General features: G+C 33.4%; 1 protein-coding gene across 2 annotated transcripts in view; it reads right to left on the bottom strand.

Annotated features, from left to right (window-relative positions):
• HUWE1 (HECT, UBA and WWE domain containing E3 ubiquitin protein ligase 1) overlaps positions 1–18,707 on the bottom strand; it is a 595,188-nt gene that overhangs the window by 521,179 nt on the left and 55,302 nt on the right. For both annotated transcript variants that reach the window (XM_085806998.1, XM_085806999.1), the window contains exon 7: positions 16,306–16,384. In XM_085806998.1, coding sequence (XP_085663124.1) covers positions 16,306–16,384 — 79 coding nt within the window. The remainder of the gene's footprint in view (positions 1–16,305; positions 16,385–18,707) is intronic.

Here is an 18,707-nt window from a genome sequence, read left to right as displayed (position 1 = left end):
TTTAAATATCGGCAGACATGTCATCTTATGACCTTGAAATGCTCCACACAGCAAATTTTACATTGAAATATTTAAAAAACTCCCAAATGATCTTGCTACTGTTCAAAAAATTTCAGATTTTAAAAAGGCTACTATTCAGCATTTCAGTGCATGTGACACTCCGATATCCATTCGCTGAATATTGGATGTACAATTTAGAGTCTCTGATTAGAATTTTAAATGAAGTACAAGCTGAACAGCTAACTTTAATAGGGAAAATTTCTGCAGCATTTGAAACCAATCAATTTCAACTATTGCTGAGAGTCAGGTATCAAATGATTATAAAATTAGACTTATTAATATTTCTGTGATACATACTTTCGTATCTGAATAATAAATAAAGAAAACTTTAAATGTCCAAGACCATGTATTTTTTTAATTATAAAATAGTTACATTTTGAGCACTCCTGTGGCATTTGCACATGGCAAAATAATACCTTCCCTGAAATCTGACACCAGTTGCAACTACTGCAGATATGGCTTCTAAGGCAGTGGTTCCCAAATCTTTTGTCCTTGAACGCATATTCTAGAATATCTGCTGGACGACAGGCACCGTTTATTTTTTCAAGGTTAATTTATAAATGGATAGAGTTACTAATACACGCACATAAAAAAAAAAAAAAAAAAAAAAAAAAAAAGAGAGAGAGAGAGAGAGATTGATCGCATTTTGCTTTCTGATGGTATCTGTATCAGATGCACTTTCTATTTCGTCAAAAATGAGAACACTTTCACATAGAATTTTTTGAAAACTAAAACATTTTTATTATGATTGCACAGCGGCAGGCATACAAATCGCTTGTGGGCACAGGGTTGGGAACCCCTGCTCGAATGTACATGAAGATATTGCCAAAAGGCCAGTTTCATCAGTTAAATGTTTTTTTCTGGAAATAACTTTGTACTGATAATAATAAACTCATCTGGAAATTTTTCAGATGCTTCAATATTAGCTGAAGCTTTCTCGCCTGAAATTTTTAACTTCCTTATGTCACAGATTTTAAAATTTGTTTAATTAACCTGCCAAATGCATGTACTCATATTTTCAAATCTATATCCTGATGAAATATTTTGGCTTCAGCCTTCAGCAATAAACTTGTCAAAGGCATGCCCTTACAACAACTCTGTATCACCATCATCACTTTTAGTAAAACGAATAATTTTCCTGTTATCTGCTGTGAGTGGGGTGTCAAAATTCACAAAAAAATTCAAAATATTTTTTCTCTGTATATTGCTGACTTCCAAAGCCATACTCTTTATATAATTTTGAGGTGGTAAGCCTTTATCCACATTTTGTAGCAATATTATTAAGCTTTATCTACGTGACATTGAAATATGCCTTTTCTTGGCAGATCCTGCAACAGCTCCAGAATTTAACAATCTTTGATACATATCTGATCTGGAGATACAATTTGATGCAATCTTTGATCTGGAGATGCAGTTTGATGCAATCTTTGATCTGGAGTCCTCAAGTCTCAGTAATTTGAAGCCTTAAAACGGAAATTTCACTTGCATCAACAGCTTCTTTAACTAATTCATTTTCAACTTTCTTCAGGCTGAGAGTAAAGGACGTTCTCAGACCCTTTCTTTGTGCTTTTAATACATTCAAATCTATTTTCAGGGAATACTTCAAACTTCCAAATTCTAAATTCAAAAACACCCGTCCCAGCGAAAGTACCACGTTCTCACCATAAGGACGAGGTGTCCTTGCCTGGACTCGAACATCGGACCTCTCGAGATACACGCCAAATGTGCTGACTGTTGAAAATATGAACTATTGTAACCCTTTCTCTGCATCATCTCTCCTCCTTGAAATAATTATAACTTTTACATAAGGTTTAGTTCTTATTTTAAAGGGATATAGCAATTACTTCTACTTCATTTTTCACTGCCACTGTTTGTATTAAGAATGGACTGTTCCAGCTTAATTAAGATGCAAAAACGAAACTTGATATTACGTTATCTGGAAAGCTGACTTGTGCCGATAGCTGATTGGTTGCCGTGAGATGACGTCATGTCTACTTCATGTTTAAGTATCTTGCATCACTTTGGCTTAGTCCTTCTTGTTCCTATTTCATTCCTCCTTGGTGTGCCATTCCAGCGCCCATTGGAAGACGATATTGCGATGTGTGCCGTCCAGCGATAAGTACAGTGGGTTGCAGTCCATGATGATTTTTCCTGGTTTCTGCAAAGCGGCTACTATGTGAGCATCTGCCATGGGTGCCATCCTGTTTCTATGGTTCAGCGGCGATAGATCTCAAGTTGTGATTTCCGGTGAGCAACTGCCATGGACGGCATCCTGTTTCATGAAGGCGTCATCTTTAATACAAGTCTTTTTCCAGGACTAGCGGCGATGTTTTTCCAAGCTGTGATTTCTCGTGAGCAACTACAATGAGCGGCTTTTGCCAGTTCAAGTGCACTCAAGGTTTAGTTTAATTTTTCAGGTGCCTTCTTGGCCAAAAAGCGTGGACCTATTTATAGTGAAGTGAAATTCATATTAACCGCGTAGTTTTTGTTCTGTGATATCTAAAATTGACATATTAACAACTCAATCGTTAAAATACTGAAAAGTATCGCACAACTAATAAACTTAACTTTTCAAGGTAATAGAATAGTAGAATTCAAGATTATTCTAACAAGTTTGCTCAGACAATTAAATTAATGGCAAGCTTATTGCAACGGCTACAAATGGCTAAAGCCTGACAGCAGAAGTCGACGTAGCCAATACTTGCATTCCTTTTTAATCTCAAAAGCTTCGCCTTAAATGCTCTTAACTCATCTGCATCCTAAACGTGTTTACCTAATTTATTAACATTCTGGTGAGGATGCAGAAAGTGGAATTGACAGTACAGGTTGAAATAATACATAACATTTACTCCCTCCTTCCAACAAGGCTTTGTAAGGTAATGGTTAGCACACTCGCCACATATTCGAGAGGCCCAGGTTCGAGTCCCAGAAGAAAATGGGAGAAATACCTCATACACTTACCCTTTTAAAAGGCGACTGGGGATTAGGGAACCCAGTCGCCAAATCCTGGTGGTGGAGAATCATCATCCATCACCCTTTTAGTTTGGGCACCAGTGTAGATACATTAGGTGCCCTCGAGCAATGCCCTTGCTGGGACTCAGACCTCTCAAATACACGCCAAGTATACTGGCCAATACACCCCAAAAGCATGCTAGGAAGGTGGGAGGGGCAAGTGTTATGACAAGAGCTTCAATTCATTTCAATTCGCAACAGCACTTAAATGTTGATAATGTAGGTGAATAGTCATGAAAAACTGTCAGAAAAAGGAAATACACTGAAAACCAGAACTAAACCTGCTCAGTAACCTCGCCAAAACTTAACATTGCTCTCTTTTATGATGTTGCATATTTTACACAAATATATATATAATATGAATTTAAACTTTTATATTGCGAACTGTATGTAGTGAATTTAAACAAATTCAGGTTTATGAGATGAAGAAAAAAAAACAGTATATAAAATAGATACAGGAAACACATTAAAAACATTGATTATTCTAAGGTACAGCAATAACAGTCACAAATTACATTAAACAGCAATTTGTATTCACGGCCATTAAGAGCTAGAAACATGACTACTTTTAAATAAAATGATACACATACCGAATAACACCATCATTGTGATGATACAAGATATAATTTTGCAGCAAATGCTAACAGAAGCATGTACAATAACATGACCACTTTATTTGCCAAAGCTAGTACCTTTTGCTACAAGTTGAATATACTGCAGCATACACCACATAAGTTCCAATGACGTTAGGAAGTTACTAACTTTATTTGGGATGCCTACCATATTACTAAGAGCACTAAAATTGAATCGACATAGGTAATATGCTTTAAAAACTTGTAAAGATCTTTTTCAATCAAACTGTATTACACCCAAAACACTTTAATTCCTTATACTTCAGGGTTTTACAAATAAAACTTTTGACAAATAGCACACAGGTTTATATGGTGAAAGATATTATATATTGTTACCTTTTTGTATTTAAGTAGCTATTTTTAAATAGAATTAATTAAAATTGTTTTATATTACCGTGCAATGCACAAGACTTATGTGGAGAGAAAGCTACACTGAAAAAATTAAAAATACAGGAACATGCGCATTTAATAAAAAGCTATCTCGTAATTGTATGCTTTTGCTTTTCGGGAAAAATCGATAAAATACCAGAATATCCTTATGCACATTTAAAAAGCTCATAAAAGCGGGATCAAAACCTCTCAATTCAGTTTGTTTAGAAAACTGTTGTTGTTGTTCACTCTAGCAAATTTGCAGTGAAATCAGATTAGCTTTCTTTGTTTTAAGTTCTGTTGAAAGTTTAAGTAGTTTAGAAGATAACTACTGCGAGATCAAGGTCTGTACAGTGAAAAGGTTCGCGCATTCGGAAACTGAGGCATAGAGCGCATGCGTCAAGTCTCAACGTATGACGTCACAGGGCGACCAGACGAGGCCTACGTGATATACGAGTCTAAGGGAAACACCAAGTCATTGCTTTCGAATGCTGAACTCCTGTGAAGTCCTCTGTCAGTGAGAATATTTTCTTCAAGGTTAGTAAAATTTCAGTACTTTTGTTTTATTTTAATGTTGCGTAATATTCACTTCTGTTTTATACTATCAAATATTTTATCTTCAGTACTAATTGTAAAATAACAAGCTTAAGTTCAGAGCTTGTTTATAGACGAATTTTGTATATCTATTTGTGCCAAAACAGCTTAAATTACAGAATAAAGATTACAAAAATGTGTATATATGTGAAATTACAATTTTTAAAAAAAAAAAAAAAAAATATAAATATGTCTAGTATTTCCACGCATTAGTTGTTAAAAAATTATCAGTAAAGACATAAAGTAAGAAATTTACTTTTCACAAAGACCAAAAGGTGAAATTCGTAATTAATAAATTTCAAATAATTCTTTAAATGCAAAAAAGAATTTTAAAAAGTTTATAAAAAAGTATTTAAAAAATGGTTTTAAAAAATGTTTAAAAAGTTACATGTATACATATTAATGTAATATAACATAGTTTTCTATATCAAAAGGTTAAAATATTTACTGAATATTTTTATATTATATTATGGAATGCTTACAGTGCAGAAAAACGATTCTGAAATTCTTTCTTTTGTTCAATTTTACTAGATGCCTGGAATGCGATGTGCCTTTGCTCTTTGCAACAACAGTTTAGAAAAAACTAAAAATTTATCTGAGCGCATAGTTTATCATAAATTTCCAAGTGATCCTACATTAAGAAGGAAGTGGATAAATCTTTGCCGTCGAGAAGATAAATGGAATGCAAACTCTTCTAGGATATGTTCTGCCCATTTTACTGCGTATAAACTGAAAGAAGATCCAAATTGTATTTCGTCGTGGATACAACATCTGTCTCATGGAGGACTAATTCAACCCTCTGAAGAGTGGAAAACGCAGGTCCATAAAATGGAAGAACAATTTTTAATTTTCAACGGTTCCACTTTAAGAAAGGGAGAAAATATTATAAAGAACTTTGTCAAAACCCTTAAACAGCAGTTTTACGACACAGATGAAAACTTACTTAAGTCCTTTGCTAGAATTCGAACTTTCATACGATTAAGGACTTTAAATCAAAAATTAGTTAATAAAAAATATTCGAAAGCACAAAAAAGAAGACTAAATTCAGTCGACGAAAACTGTGACATAACGCGGAAAAGAAAAAATAAATTGAAGAAAATAATTTCGTAATATCAAAAAATTATTTCTTTAACTGAATATAAATCGAGCTATCTTTTGTTTTGTTATCTTAGGTGCACTATTTTTTTAGCCTAACCATTGTAAGGAATACTTAAAATTTTTCTTCAAGCAAAGCTTAGCTTCGGAAAAAATGGTGTATCCAGCATATCTGTTGAAAGAAATATTTTTTATTAAACAGAACTGATCCAAATTACGTAACTAGACTAAATTTTAGATGCAAATACCTGGTTACTTTTGGAAAGAAAAATATATTTTGTATTACGTATTATCTGATATATATATATATTTTTTAAACATTCATCTCAATATTTGTATATATTATATATATATATAAATGCATATATCTTAGTGTAAAATATTATATGTATATATATAATACATCTTCATAATGTAAAATAAATAAATAAAATTATTTTCGATTCTGAAAAAGCGAATTGTGACATAAAAAAATCTGCAACTACAAAAATCTATTTTGTTTTTTTACAATAGCATTTGCGAATTCATGTGCCAGTTCCTTATTCAGTATGATATTTGAATTAGCTTAGATTATGTTTAGAATTTAATAAATATAGCCACTAAACTTATGCAATTTACAGCACATAATTTGGGTTCTGAACTTAATTTGCCCTCGGTTTAAATTATTCAAAGTTTATTTTTATAAGATATCTTTATATACTGTCTTAAAAATTATACGCTCAAGTATAAAATATGTCAAAGAAATAAGGGTATGTACAATGCAAATTTATTTTTCAGGTTAGTGTTCATTCATTGATTTGCGTATTTATTCGATACGTTTAGTTTTAAATATATATTTCAAAAGTCGTATGTATGTCGATAAAAAATGTTTATTAGATATTTATACATGTTAAATTATGATTTAATTAATATCCTTCTTTAACATTTTAATGTAAACACCTAGCAAATAAGAACAGTCAAATAAGCGCAAATTCGTTTCAAGCGCCTACCGTAGTTTCTACCCTCGTAGTATGAGAGAAAGCAACAGAGGTCTCCCTGTGACGTCACGATGTGGTTGACCATTCAACGCGTTTTTCCTCTTATGCGCGAACCTTTTCACTGTACGGACCTTGCTGCGAGATATTGCGATATTGTACCAATATCTGAGGAAATTTAAGAATTTTGTTTTATTTGTTGTGATAATAAAGTTTTATTCACTTTTCATCAGACATGTGCATTAAATTTATTACAAAACCATTCGCACGCAACACTTTTTGGTGTCAGGAGTGGGCTATTGAATGCTAGTCACAAAAGGAACAACAGTTGAGGCAATTCATGGCAGCCTTTGCTGCATTTAAAGAGATGAAAGATTCTGTTAAAGCAGAGATGAAAGCAGTTAAAAAAAGATGGATGCGGGTCAGGAAAAGATGGACACTGGTCTAGAATCTGTTAAAGATGAAATTAAAGTGGGCCAAGAGGAAATAAAAAGAAATCATCTGCACAACAGAAAACAAATTTGAAGCTATGGAAGATAGAATTCACACAATTGAAAACAGAGTTGGAGAAATTGGAGAAAGAATTTCTGCCATTCAACAGCAAATTGATGACAAGGTTTCTGCTGTTGTCTCCAAAGAAGTTGACACCTGAAAGAAATGCACAGCGACAGCAGAAAACAATTCTGAAGGATAAAATTTTTACCCATGCCTCCTCGCCCCTCTCTGAAGTTATCCATGTATGATGGAAAGGCCACCTAGCAAGTGCATAAGACGCAATTTCCAATAGTAGGAAGCGAACGGATGAGATTCCCAAGCTAAGGTCTGCCATTTCGCCACTTCTCTGAGAGCAGTTGCTGCGGATATCCTTCAGACTCATCTGGAAAACAAAAGGCTAGATTTCAAAGCTTTCTCCTGCATGTTGAAGCTATGCTTTGGAGAGATATGCGTAAAATATTACAGCAGGGATTACTTCAACTAAAATCCTGTCAACAGAAGCCCATGGAAACCCTCCAGAAGCTCGCCATGGATGTTGAAAGGCTGTCTCACCTCGCCTTTACGGAGTGCCCAGGAGAAACAAGGGAAATCCTATCCCTGCAATATTTCATCAACGGCATCCAGGATCCTGAAATACAGCAGGCTCTATGAATGGCGGATGTCAAGGACATAAAAAGCGCTCTGTTGTACGCCATGAAATTCGAGGCAGCCCAACACGCAGCTCCTAGAGATTGCTACCCAGTTAGAACTGTGAGAGCCCACGAGCCACTGGATCAATTAATGGCTTGTTTAGATGATTTAACAAGACAAGTCGATGCTTTGATATGGGAAAGGAATGAAAGAAAATGGCTCTAAAATGTTGGATATGTGATACTGAAGGCCACATACGACGGCACTGCAGAACATCCAAGGTCATGGAAAATATAACAGATAATTTAACCAGACCACACAGTGCCTTGAGACGGAACAGGAGTGAAAAGAAACCAATTCTAAAGTGCTGGAACTGTGATGTTGAAAGCCACACAAGAAGGAACTGCAGAGCACAGAAAATAAGACAGACAAATTGAACAGAGAATTAAATGGCATGAGACGATAAAGGAGTGACCAAAAACAAAAGTGCGGGAACTGATGAGCTACAGGCCACGTACAAAGGACTGCAGAACACCGCAGGGCATGGAAATTAAGACAATTTCCCAGCAACGACACAGGAACCAAATTAATGATCATATGGTGAAGCAGAATTTGAAGGATAGTGAAAAAACCCGTTTTAAAGCGTTCAAGATTTCTGCAGTCAGTGGCAGCAGTAATGGACTATCCATCAATAGGTAAATCGATGGGGTTACTTACACAGAAGCTAATGTCACCATCATTCAGAAACATTTAGCTCAACAGCTTAACCTTTTAACTGTCATGCCCAAAATAATCTCGGGCACAGCACTGGTATTCCAAAATGTCGTGCCCGAATATTACTCAGGCTAATTTTTTTTTTTTTTTGAGTGCATCGTATTGTTTATACCCGAATATATATCGTGAGAAGTTTATTTCAGCTTCAATTCAACAGATGGCAGCTTTTTACTGAAGGTTTCAAAGGATAGACATTAAAGTTCAAAGTGTGTGGCATTTTTTTGATTTTTTTGATTGCAAGGCAAACATTTCATTTTTGGAATAAAAAAAATTGACAATTTATGCACCCAAATCATCAAAATAACTTGACAGTTAAAAGGTTAAAAATAAACTCATTTGGCCATCATATGTGTTAACCTCCAGACTGCATCTGGTGATGAAATCTCCACAGCTGGGAAGTTAAACGTGAACAGGGTTCGTAGCCACATTTTAGTTAAAAAAATAAGCACCTATAAGCACTTTTCAAGCACATTTTAAGAAAAAAAATAAGCACCTGTCTAATTACATTATACACAACTGCATAACCTTAAAAGAAAAATTAGACTTGCAATTTAAAATATGAGCAATGCAATATTTATTAAGAGTACGAGCATTACCTCAACCATAGAAAACAACATTTTTTTTTTTTTTTTTTTTTTTTTTTTTTTTTTTTTTTTTTTAAATTTTAAATGACAGTTCAATTTACAGAATTAGTTTACAATGAGAGGGGAAAAAACTATGCAGAACTAAACTATATTACAAGATTTAATGATGAAATTTCAGTTCAAAATATAGAAAATAAATAATAGTAAGCCATATTGATTGTATTCAGTCGGCACCTAATAATAAATGCAATTTATTTTTCCACTCATATTAATATTTAAATAATTTAACTTAAATCAAAATTCTGAACATTTTCTAAATTTTCATTGCATAACGGTTTTCCCTTAACATATATTCCAAGCAAAGTAATTTAAGTAAAAAAGAGGAACATTTCTGAAATCAGGAGACGAGAAATTGCTTCATGCAGCCATCCTTTAACAGTAAAAGCTTAACTAACCCGCATACTCCGAAATTGCAGAATATTCCGTATAGTCGAGCGTAACTGGAAAAAGAGGAGGGGGGAGATTGTAACCGTTCTTAAGATTTCACCGCTAAATAAATGATTTTGACATTTCGATATGTGCACCATATAAAAATAGACTAACAGAACTGAGAAATATTCTGCTTAGAAAGCACAATAAAACTCTTTTTAAGTGTTCATAAATAAATCTCAGACTGAACATCAAAATTAATTATCTCTGCAAAATACCACAAACATTATTGCGCAATACGTGCGGCGTAATTCTTCGACACGTGATATTGTGCAACCGGAATCGGAATCAACAGCTGCGGGAATTCGGAGAATAAAAAACTAAATAAAGGAAAAGAAAGAGACTTACTAATCTGGGGTGCTTTTGATTTTAATTTTGAACAGACTGCGTTAAATTTCCGGAATAGATTCATTCTCCGTTTGGGTTGGGTAGACCGCAAAACATTTTGTCCTATTCAATCCAGATTGGACAGTGACAGACAAAAAAAGAAAAAAAAAAAATCCGCAGCTTCAAGATTAGAGACTTTGTGGAGAAAGGGGAGAACCTCCGTACTGTATAATGTATTGGCAACAAAAAAAAAAAATTTTTTTTTTTTTTGACTATTCCATTACATTCTATTTATTTAAGCCATTCCGAATATTATTCCTTAGAAAGCTAATCTGTATAAAAATAAACCCATTTTTGAAAGTTTATCTACTACTGCAACTATATTATTATAAATAATCATACATATGCTCATAATATAAGTATAACGATCATAATAAACACGAATATAAACTGACCACGCGGAACGAGAATGCAAATTATTAAAATCTTGATATAAATTCAAACGTGTGTAGTATTTGGGTGGGAGGAAAAGAATACCGAATGTACCGGAACTTTCTACGGTTTTCGCAATTCTTTGACCAATAGAACGATGTGCACCTGTCTGTACTCTCGCATGCACCACATGGACCTTATAAGAGATAGACTAACCCAGTGGGCGGGGCTTGCATCACCGACATGTCAGCAAGAAACAGTAGGGACGATCTTGTTTACTTTAACATTGAAACCTATGGCGTTTGTATCACATAACTCTTTTTAATTATTAAATGTGATACTTTGTATAGTGATGAGATTATGAAAGCCACAGTTTTTTCCAAATAGGATTTAATATATCTCATTAAAGCACTTTTTACTCATTTCGTGCATTTTTTTCACGCGTAATTCTTGCACAGACATCTTTACTTTGGTAAAAACTCTAAGCACAAAATTTATAACTCAATTTTGCGTAAAAATAAAGTAAAATTAAATAAATTAAATATGATTGATAGTATGTGATACTTTGAAATAAATAAGGTAAAATTAAACAAGATCTGACAATTTTTTTAAAGAATTTAATGAACATTTTCAGGCAGTGATTTTCCAAACTATAATAACATTCAAAACGATCATATTTATTTGATTATATGATCATTAAATTATTAACATTAAAGTGGATTAGTTATTTTAATAATTCTTAAAATTCGGAACATAAAATTTTCTGAGCGTAATGAAGGAGGGAAAAAAAGATAAAATCTAGAAGCACTCAGATTTTATATTACACCCAAAGGGAACCTTTTTTTAAAGTTTTGTGTGTTACGTATATTTATTTAATATGTTCTTCGCCCGTAAACCACATACATTTGAAAACAGCATATCTTTAGAATTTCAGCACTGGAGATAAAACTGTTATTTTCCGTACAGTGCTCGCTCTGAACTCGTCGAGTTTGTTAATCAAAAATTCATTAAAATTTAACAAAATATGAAACAGATTAAAATGAAATCGAAATTCAGCCATCCAGATGCCCATGTTTGGGTGGAGGATTACATTATTCAAAATTTGATGGCTCTAGATACCGTCATTTTTGTCACAGTGCGAGAAACATACATGTATTTGCAGATTCTTCATTACTTAATTTCTTTACATATAATACAGGGCAATAATATTTGGTAACAACAACTTGCAAGGAGACACGGACATTTATAGTAAAACAGCGCAAAATGCCGCTTCGAAACTAACAGCCTTTCTACGCTCCTTTGGGCTAATAAATTAAATTAACAGTAAATAAAAAAATCTTCTGCAGAAATAAAAATAAATTTAAAAAAAATAATCACTATAAAATACAAGCAAAATTAATTATTACGGTTAAATACAATTTTAATATTAGAATTAAATGTATAAAAATTTTTAAGGAGTCAAAAGTGTTATCACTATGATGTATTATGAAATATAATTGAAATAAAATTCCTTTATAGAAATTGTGCTATAATACTCATCTATAATTTTAAAAAAGCTGCACAATTTACAATTTTAAACAAAACTTTCAAAAATTCGTTTTTAAATATTTTAGTATTTTTTACTTATTTACACCAATAAAAAGCATAAAAATTGCTTGTTTAAAATTTTCTATTAGTTCAGATTAAAAATAGTATCTTCTAAAAGAAGTAGTTACAAATTTCCTTACAGCAAAGGAAAAGCTAAAAAAATATCCAGCCCTGAAAGCATGCAATAGCTCTATAATTATTTGGAACGCTAATTATGCTTGATAAATATGCTAAATTTTTTTAAATCAATCTCAGTTTCAAAAATAAAAATATGTAGAAATTCTAATTAGTGAAGTGAGGCGCTACAACCAGATTCTTTTCGACAATTATACACGCTGCAATAGGCAACCAATGTTAAATTTCTGCAAGTCATCCCTACTCCTCCAGATGTGATCAAGGTGACAGACGGCAACGCCTCAGGACGAGGGAGAAAATCCGTTTGGGTTAGTCTATTTCTTATAAGGTCCATGGCGCACCATAGGTTACGTTAATGCAGAGAAAGGGGGGGAAAAGCTATTTCCGGGAGTATGATTCAACATCTGACGTTCCATATAAGGAAGAAAAGTTTTTCATGTAGTTTCGGCTTTGGTACGGAGGGAAAATGCACATAAGGGCCTTTATATTTTATTTATAAGCACTTGTAAGGACAGCTACGAACCCTGGTGAATATCAACGCTTGGAAGTGACGCCTACCATCACACGGCATATGTGGCGGATTTTACAGATCCTTGTGTACTCGGATTGGACATTTTAAGGAAATACAACATTTCTTGGACTTCAAAACCAACAATCTGCTTTCAGCATCTGAAAACATGCCTATTCATCATCAGAAGGGATCCTGGAAATGCTGACTATTTGTCTGAAAGACCTCGTCGAGAAAGCTGCTGGTATCATACTAGGGTCAAAGAGAAACACGAGACTACCAGCTATTCTACATCCCATATGCTCATCGGTTATGACCTTCGTCTGCCTTATGATCTTCTGTATGGTTGCCTTCAAGATGCACCTTTATCGCCAGAAGAATACATCCAAGATGTCCAGGCCCAGTTTGAAGTGATGCAAGAGCGACGGAGCTTGGCAATGGATAATGTGAAGACCCGATACAATACCAGAGCTGCTGGACATTTACAGTCACCTTGGGATGGTCCTTACACAGTCCTAAGCAGACTGAAAGGTGTCGGGGTTCAAATTCATAAGTCGTCGAACTCTAAACTTAAAGTCGTTCATTACGACAGGGTAGCTCATTACTATGGCCATAGTACGTAGTGCAAATAGCGTAAGACCATGGTTATTAAACGTACATTTGATTTGGCTTGTATTTAGTATTTGATTTTTATTTAGTATTTGAATTGTTTTAAGTTACTATTGCAATTATTGTTTATGTTGTTTGTTACTGTAATGTACTGTTTATTATTCCACTAATCCCTTAGTTGTAAGTTTGGGTTCCTGTCCAGGGATTGTACTGCCTGGGACGTGCAGTCCTTGGGAAGAGGGCAGTGTTACAGTTTTTGTATTGAATTAGCTATTTTTAAATAGAATTAATTAAACTTCTTTTATATTACCATGCAATGCATCACGACACTTATTTGAAGAGAAAGCTACGCCGGAAAAATTAAAAGTACAGGAGCATGCGCAGTTAATAAATAGTTATCCCGTAATTGTATACGTCTGCTTTTCGGGAAAAATCGAGAAAATACCAGAATAATCCTCGTCCACATTTAAAACGCTCATAAAAGCGGGATCAAAACCTCTCAATTCAGTTTGTTTTTTAGAAAACTGTTGTTGTTTACTGTAACGAATTCGTGGTGAAATCTGATTAGCTTTCTTTGTTTTGAATTAAGTTCTGCTGAACGTTTGAGTAGTTTAAAAGGTAACTACTGTGAGATATTGCAATATTGTAGGAAAATATCCGAGAAAATTTAAGAATTTTGTTTTATTTGTTGTGATAATAATAAATTTTATTCACTTTTCATCGGACTTTTGCATTCAATTTATTACAAACCCATTCGAATGCAACAATATACAGTACAAAGACCGAAATTCGGACTTCCATTATCTGGTATAATCTAAGATCCGGTCCTCAGAAAGCACCAAAGTTTTTTCTCGTAGGCTTCTGCGCATCTAATCCCCCCTCCAAGGACAATATAACATCTGGAGAGTACCGATTCTTAATTTCACTTTGACACTAAATAAAACCGAAGAAACAATCATTTTAGCATAAATCTGCACGATCACTAATTTAGCTTCGTTGCTGCGTATCTGCTTGGCACACATCTCAAACCAAAACATTCCACACAGATACATCGTTGATCTGACGCCAACCTGGCGAATCATTATTTATTATACTTTCCTTTCATCACTGCATGTTTATCAACACATGACAACTTGAGTAATGACTCATGTAGCGATGGCTAAACAATTTTTTATGGTAGTAATTGAATAACAAAGGAGTGTGGTAACCTATTATGTTGACATTACGCTTGGCAGTGATTACAGATTTTAGTTAAATGCGTTAAAAAATGTTAACAAGAAAAAATTTAACAAGAATGTCTTTCTATATGTATAGACTTTGTTGACAATACTCACAGACCCAAAGATTACATGTAGAGGTATTTGAATTAAGAATAACTGATTTGTTATTCACATGAGAACAGAACTAGCGCCAGGGCTCGTAAAGTGGCACCGGGTTACAGAATTTAGGACCCACAGAGACTCATCAGGCAGATATCTAGCGCTTAATAAGGCTTAAGTATATGTGGGAAATTATTTACTCAGAACTCTGATAAGCATTAAGCATGTGAAAGAAATAGACATAATATAATAAATTACTAGACTAATACAATTCAAGCTTAACTATTTCAGTGTGTGATAGAAGCCAAATAAAATTTAACGGAACAATTTGTCGTTAGTCGCCAAGCTCATGATGCATAGCCAAATATGTATATTGACGGATAGCTAAATTTGATGATGATAGCCGCGAAATTTAAATGTTTTCGGATATCGCAAAACAAAGGTGAAATTTTCCAATTAACGGATTTTGTAAAAAAATGAGGAGAAGCGGTAATAAATGAAGATGATATAAAAGAAGATTTTTACTGTGATGCCAATGCTTCTCAATCATCAATCAATTAATGAATGGCAAAATCTGTAGTATGGTTCTAGATCCAGAAAATATTGCTACAGATAGAGAAGAGACACAGAAGTTACTGAAAACGAAAAGATTTCAATTAACAAGTTAGTCAGAATTCTCCGGCTTCAACAATGTAACTGAACAAGAGATTATGTGTGTCAACAGAATTAAAGAGAAAGTATTAGCACAAAAAAAAAAAAAAAGCAACTTAAACAACTTACATTGAAAGAAATGTTTAATAAGGTAAACAAATAAATATTAAGCTTTTTTGTAAATTTTGATATCTTTAAATCATAAATACTTCATTATTTCATAAATCACGATTTCATATTAATTTTATTTCCACATGCCATCTTCATAGATTTTAAACTGATGATCTAATATCCGAAAAAATCCAAAATCTGGAATTGCTGATGTTCCGATGAGTCTAGACTTTGAACTTTGTACTGTATATGGTTTAAGTGAATAAATATTAAGATTGCTGGGAAAGTTTTAGCAAGCAAAAAAGAAACTCAATATTCTTGAAACTTAAATCTTCTGCTAAAAGGTACATAAAAGAGAAAACCTATAATCAGCATTAAAAAGTCTTGCTTTTTCTTTTACTGCAACATCAATACCTGGCTTGATTCCACTCTTTCACAAGGGTGCTCTTATGTCAATATTCAGCCAAGATGACCTTACATAGGTAAAAGCTGCTTAAACCTTATCCTAAGCAGATCCATGTGAGTGAAGCAATGTCTTTTGTAGGATTTCCTTGGTTTAAAACTGCCAAAGCTACTCCAAACAGGAACATAAAGGTCACCATTAAACTCTGCCATTATCAACAACAGCATCTAACAAATTCAGAGCTATAACTTCCTCTAGAATACCACATTGTTGAAAATATTCAGATAAAGTTTTCAGAAGAGGACTGTCACCAAGGAAGGCCACTTTCAATGATGTCAAGGTGGATTGAGTGGCTGATAAGCTTACTTGTACACCAACTCATTTTACGTGGATAAAATCTGAAATGCGTCTTAACACTGGTCATCATTACAAATGTGCTACTATTCACAATAATTAAATTTTGACTTTATAATTTAACAAAAAGAGGGGTTTTGTTTACAAAAAAACATACTCACCTCAGCTAAATATAAAAGTCTTAATAATAAGGTCTGTCTTTTATCAGCATTCAGTCTTGTGATGAAATTTGATCTCTTACTGCAAACAGAAAAAATTATACATATACATTTTTAAACAAAATTATATTTCACTTTGCATTCGTTCATCAGATACCCAAATAAAATTACTTTTCTGTGTTTAACAAAACTACAAAATTAAGACAACAATATTAAAATTCTACATACTTTTATTACATTCTTAAAAGTTCACAAAATTCTGGTTTTTGTTCTTTGTATGTATTTTAAGTACCATAATCTTACTGCACCTCGTCCACTTTCAGAATTCAAATAAAATCGCTAACAAAAATTTGAAATATTTAATATGTTAGTAGATTTTTTTACCACTTGCTGCTATTCAAACACGATGACAAAAATTTTAGGTTCTAAATGAAATATTTTATATGTTTGTATATTTTTTATCACTTACTGCTCTTCAAACAGTACTTTATTATTTTATTTAAACAAGTGTAAAGTAAACTTGAACTCGCTTAAATACATATACTTTTTTTTACGCATAAATTTATTCCACTCCCTCCCCTAACACAAACAGCACACTTACATTATTTTTTACGGTACACTAGTGCATACTTACCTAAGACACTCAAAAATCAGGAGATTTTTTTAAGATATCAGGAGATTTTTCACAATGTTAAAGACTTTTTAAATTATAAAAATATAGTTTTTAATAATGAATTAACTTTAAATAGTAACTAATTCTTAAATGCAAGCAACACAAAAATAACTTGCACATAAAAAACGTTTTTATTACATGCATCGTTTAAGAAAAAAAAATGCTTTAATCAGTTTTCACACAAATGTTATAAACAGTGGCAGATTTCGCTTTCTTTAAGAAAGAAACTTCATAATTTTGTTCACAGCAATTGCCACGTAGGCCTGCTTTCGCTAATAAAAGTTTTTCTAATGTGTTATCACTAATATTAAATCTAAATTTAGTCCTCGTTTTTGCAACAACACTGAGAATCCTCTCACACACTCTGCATCATTATGGGTAACTGTCAAGATGGCCAACACAATTCTAGACAGTTCACTATACTTTAAAATTCCATCAGCACCTATTAGTTTTCCAATTAAACTCCACTGGGTGTCAATCCTAGCTGATTTTATAATTTCATCCAAGTTTTCTAATTGTGAACTGCTGTTATGTAGCTGTTGGAACTGTTTCAATTTTTTCTTCCTTTTTGAACTTCTTTCAAAATAATAATAAATATCAACAATGTGTTCATCCACATTTATTGGTAAAGAAGCTGCCTCTTTTTCAACTGCTAAATTTAAGAGGTGACAGGTGCACCTCCATAATCTGCAAATCTGATTTTTCCTTTCTTAAGATGCCTGCAACACCAGTCTTCCAAGCCTACCAATACTGGTATATTATCAGCACCAAGTGCTAAGCAATTATCCAGTGGGACTGCACTTTCTTTTAAAGTTTTAATAATTAGCTGTGCTATATTAAAGCCTGTCAAATGTCCTTCTAAAGTGGGAACAGAAAGTAAACTGCATTCAATTTCTGAAGACTCTGGATTAAAAAAAGAAACAACAATTGGATACAGTTTTGAATAAAGCTGCAGCGTGATCCGATACATTCAGTGGCAGGTTGTGCTCCAGTAAAAAGGCAGAGAACAGACATTCCGCGTTAATAACTTTTTGGTCCTTTGTTTCTGAAAAAATATTTTTTTTTTATTTTATTTTATTTTTTTTAAACAACTCATGTTATCCTTGTGTTTTTGTGTATGCACATGTTTGAGAACATTCGCCCTTTCACCATGCGAAATCGAAAAATCGCAACGACAGGCGGTACGCATCGCAAATTTATTACATTTCCTTGAGAAAATAATGGAAGGAAAGTCAACTGTGAACGATTTTTGAAACGTACACGAGTATTTCACCTTTCTCGCAGATGTAACAAAAAATTATAATTTATAAAACTATTTATTTCCTTAAGGCACGTCTACTCACACAACTCAGGACAAAATGAACGAAATAACTAAAGAACATCCAAATAACAACTTGCTTCGTCCTCATTGGCTAATATATGCCAGCTGACACTCAGTGGAGCTCGATGCCCATTGGAGAACTGGAGAACGACGTCTCTGGATACATATAATGCTTTCACACACAAAGCAGAAGCTATCTGTTTTGTTTTAGATATAATGTAGAGAAAATTCATTGCTTTCAGACGTCCGAAAGCACTTTTTTTTTAATTATACAACAAAGTATTAAGCCAAGTTGCATAAAAATCGTGAGAAATTTTAAGAATAAGAAAAAGTCGGGAGAAATATATTGTAAATCGGGTTGGTGGGAGAGCGGTTGAAAATCAGGAGTCTTCCGCCTAAATCGGGAGAGTT

Source organism: Stegodyphus dumicola, chromosome X1 (assembly GCF_044657685.1).
Source record: "Stegodyphus dumicola isolate Sdum_Otavi_A_Nest chromosome X1, ASM4465768v1".
NCBI classification, from domain to species: Eukaryota; Metazoa; Arthropoda; class Arachnida; order Araneae; family Eresidae; genus Stegodyphus; species Stegodyphus dumicola.
This window is presented reverse-complemented; position numbering and strand designations above follow the sequence as displayed.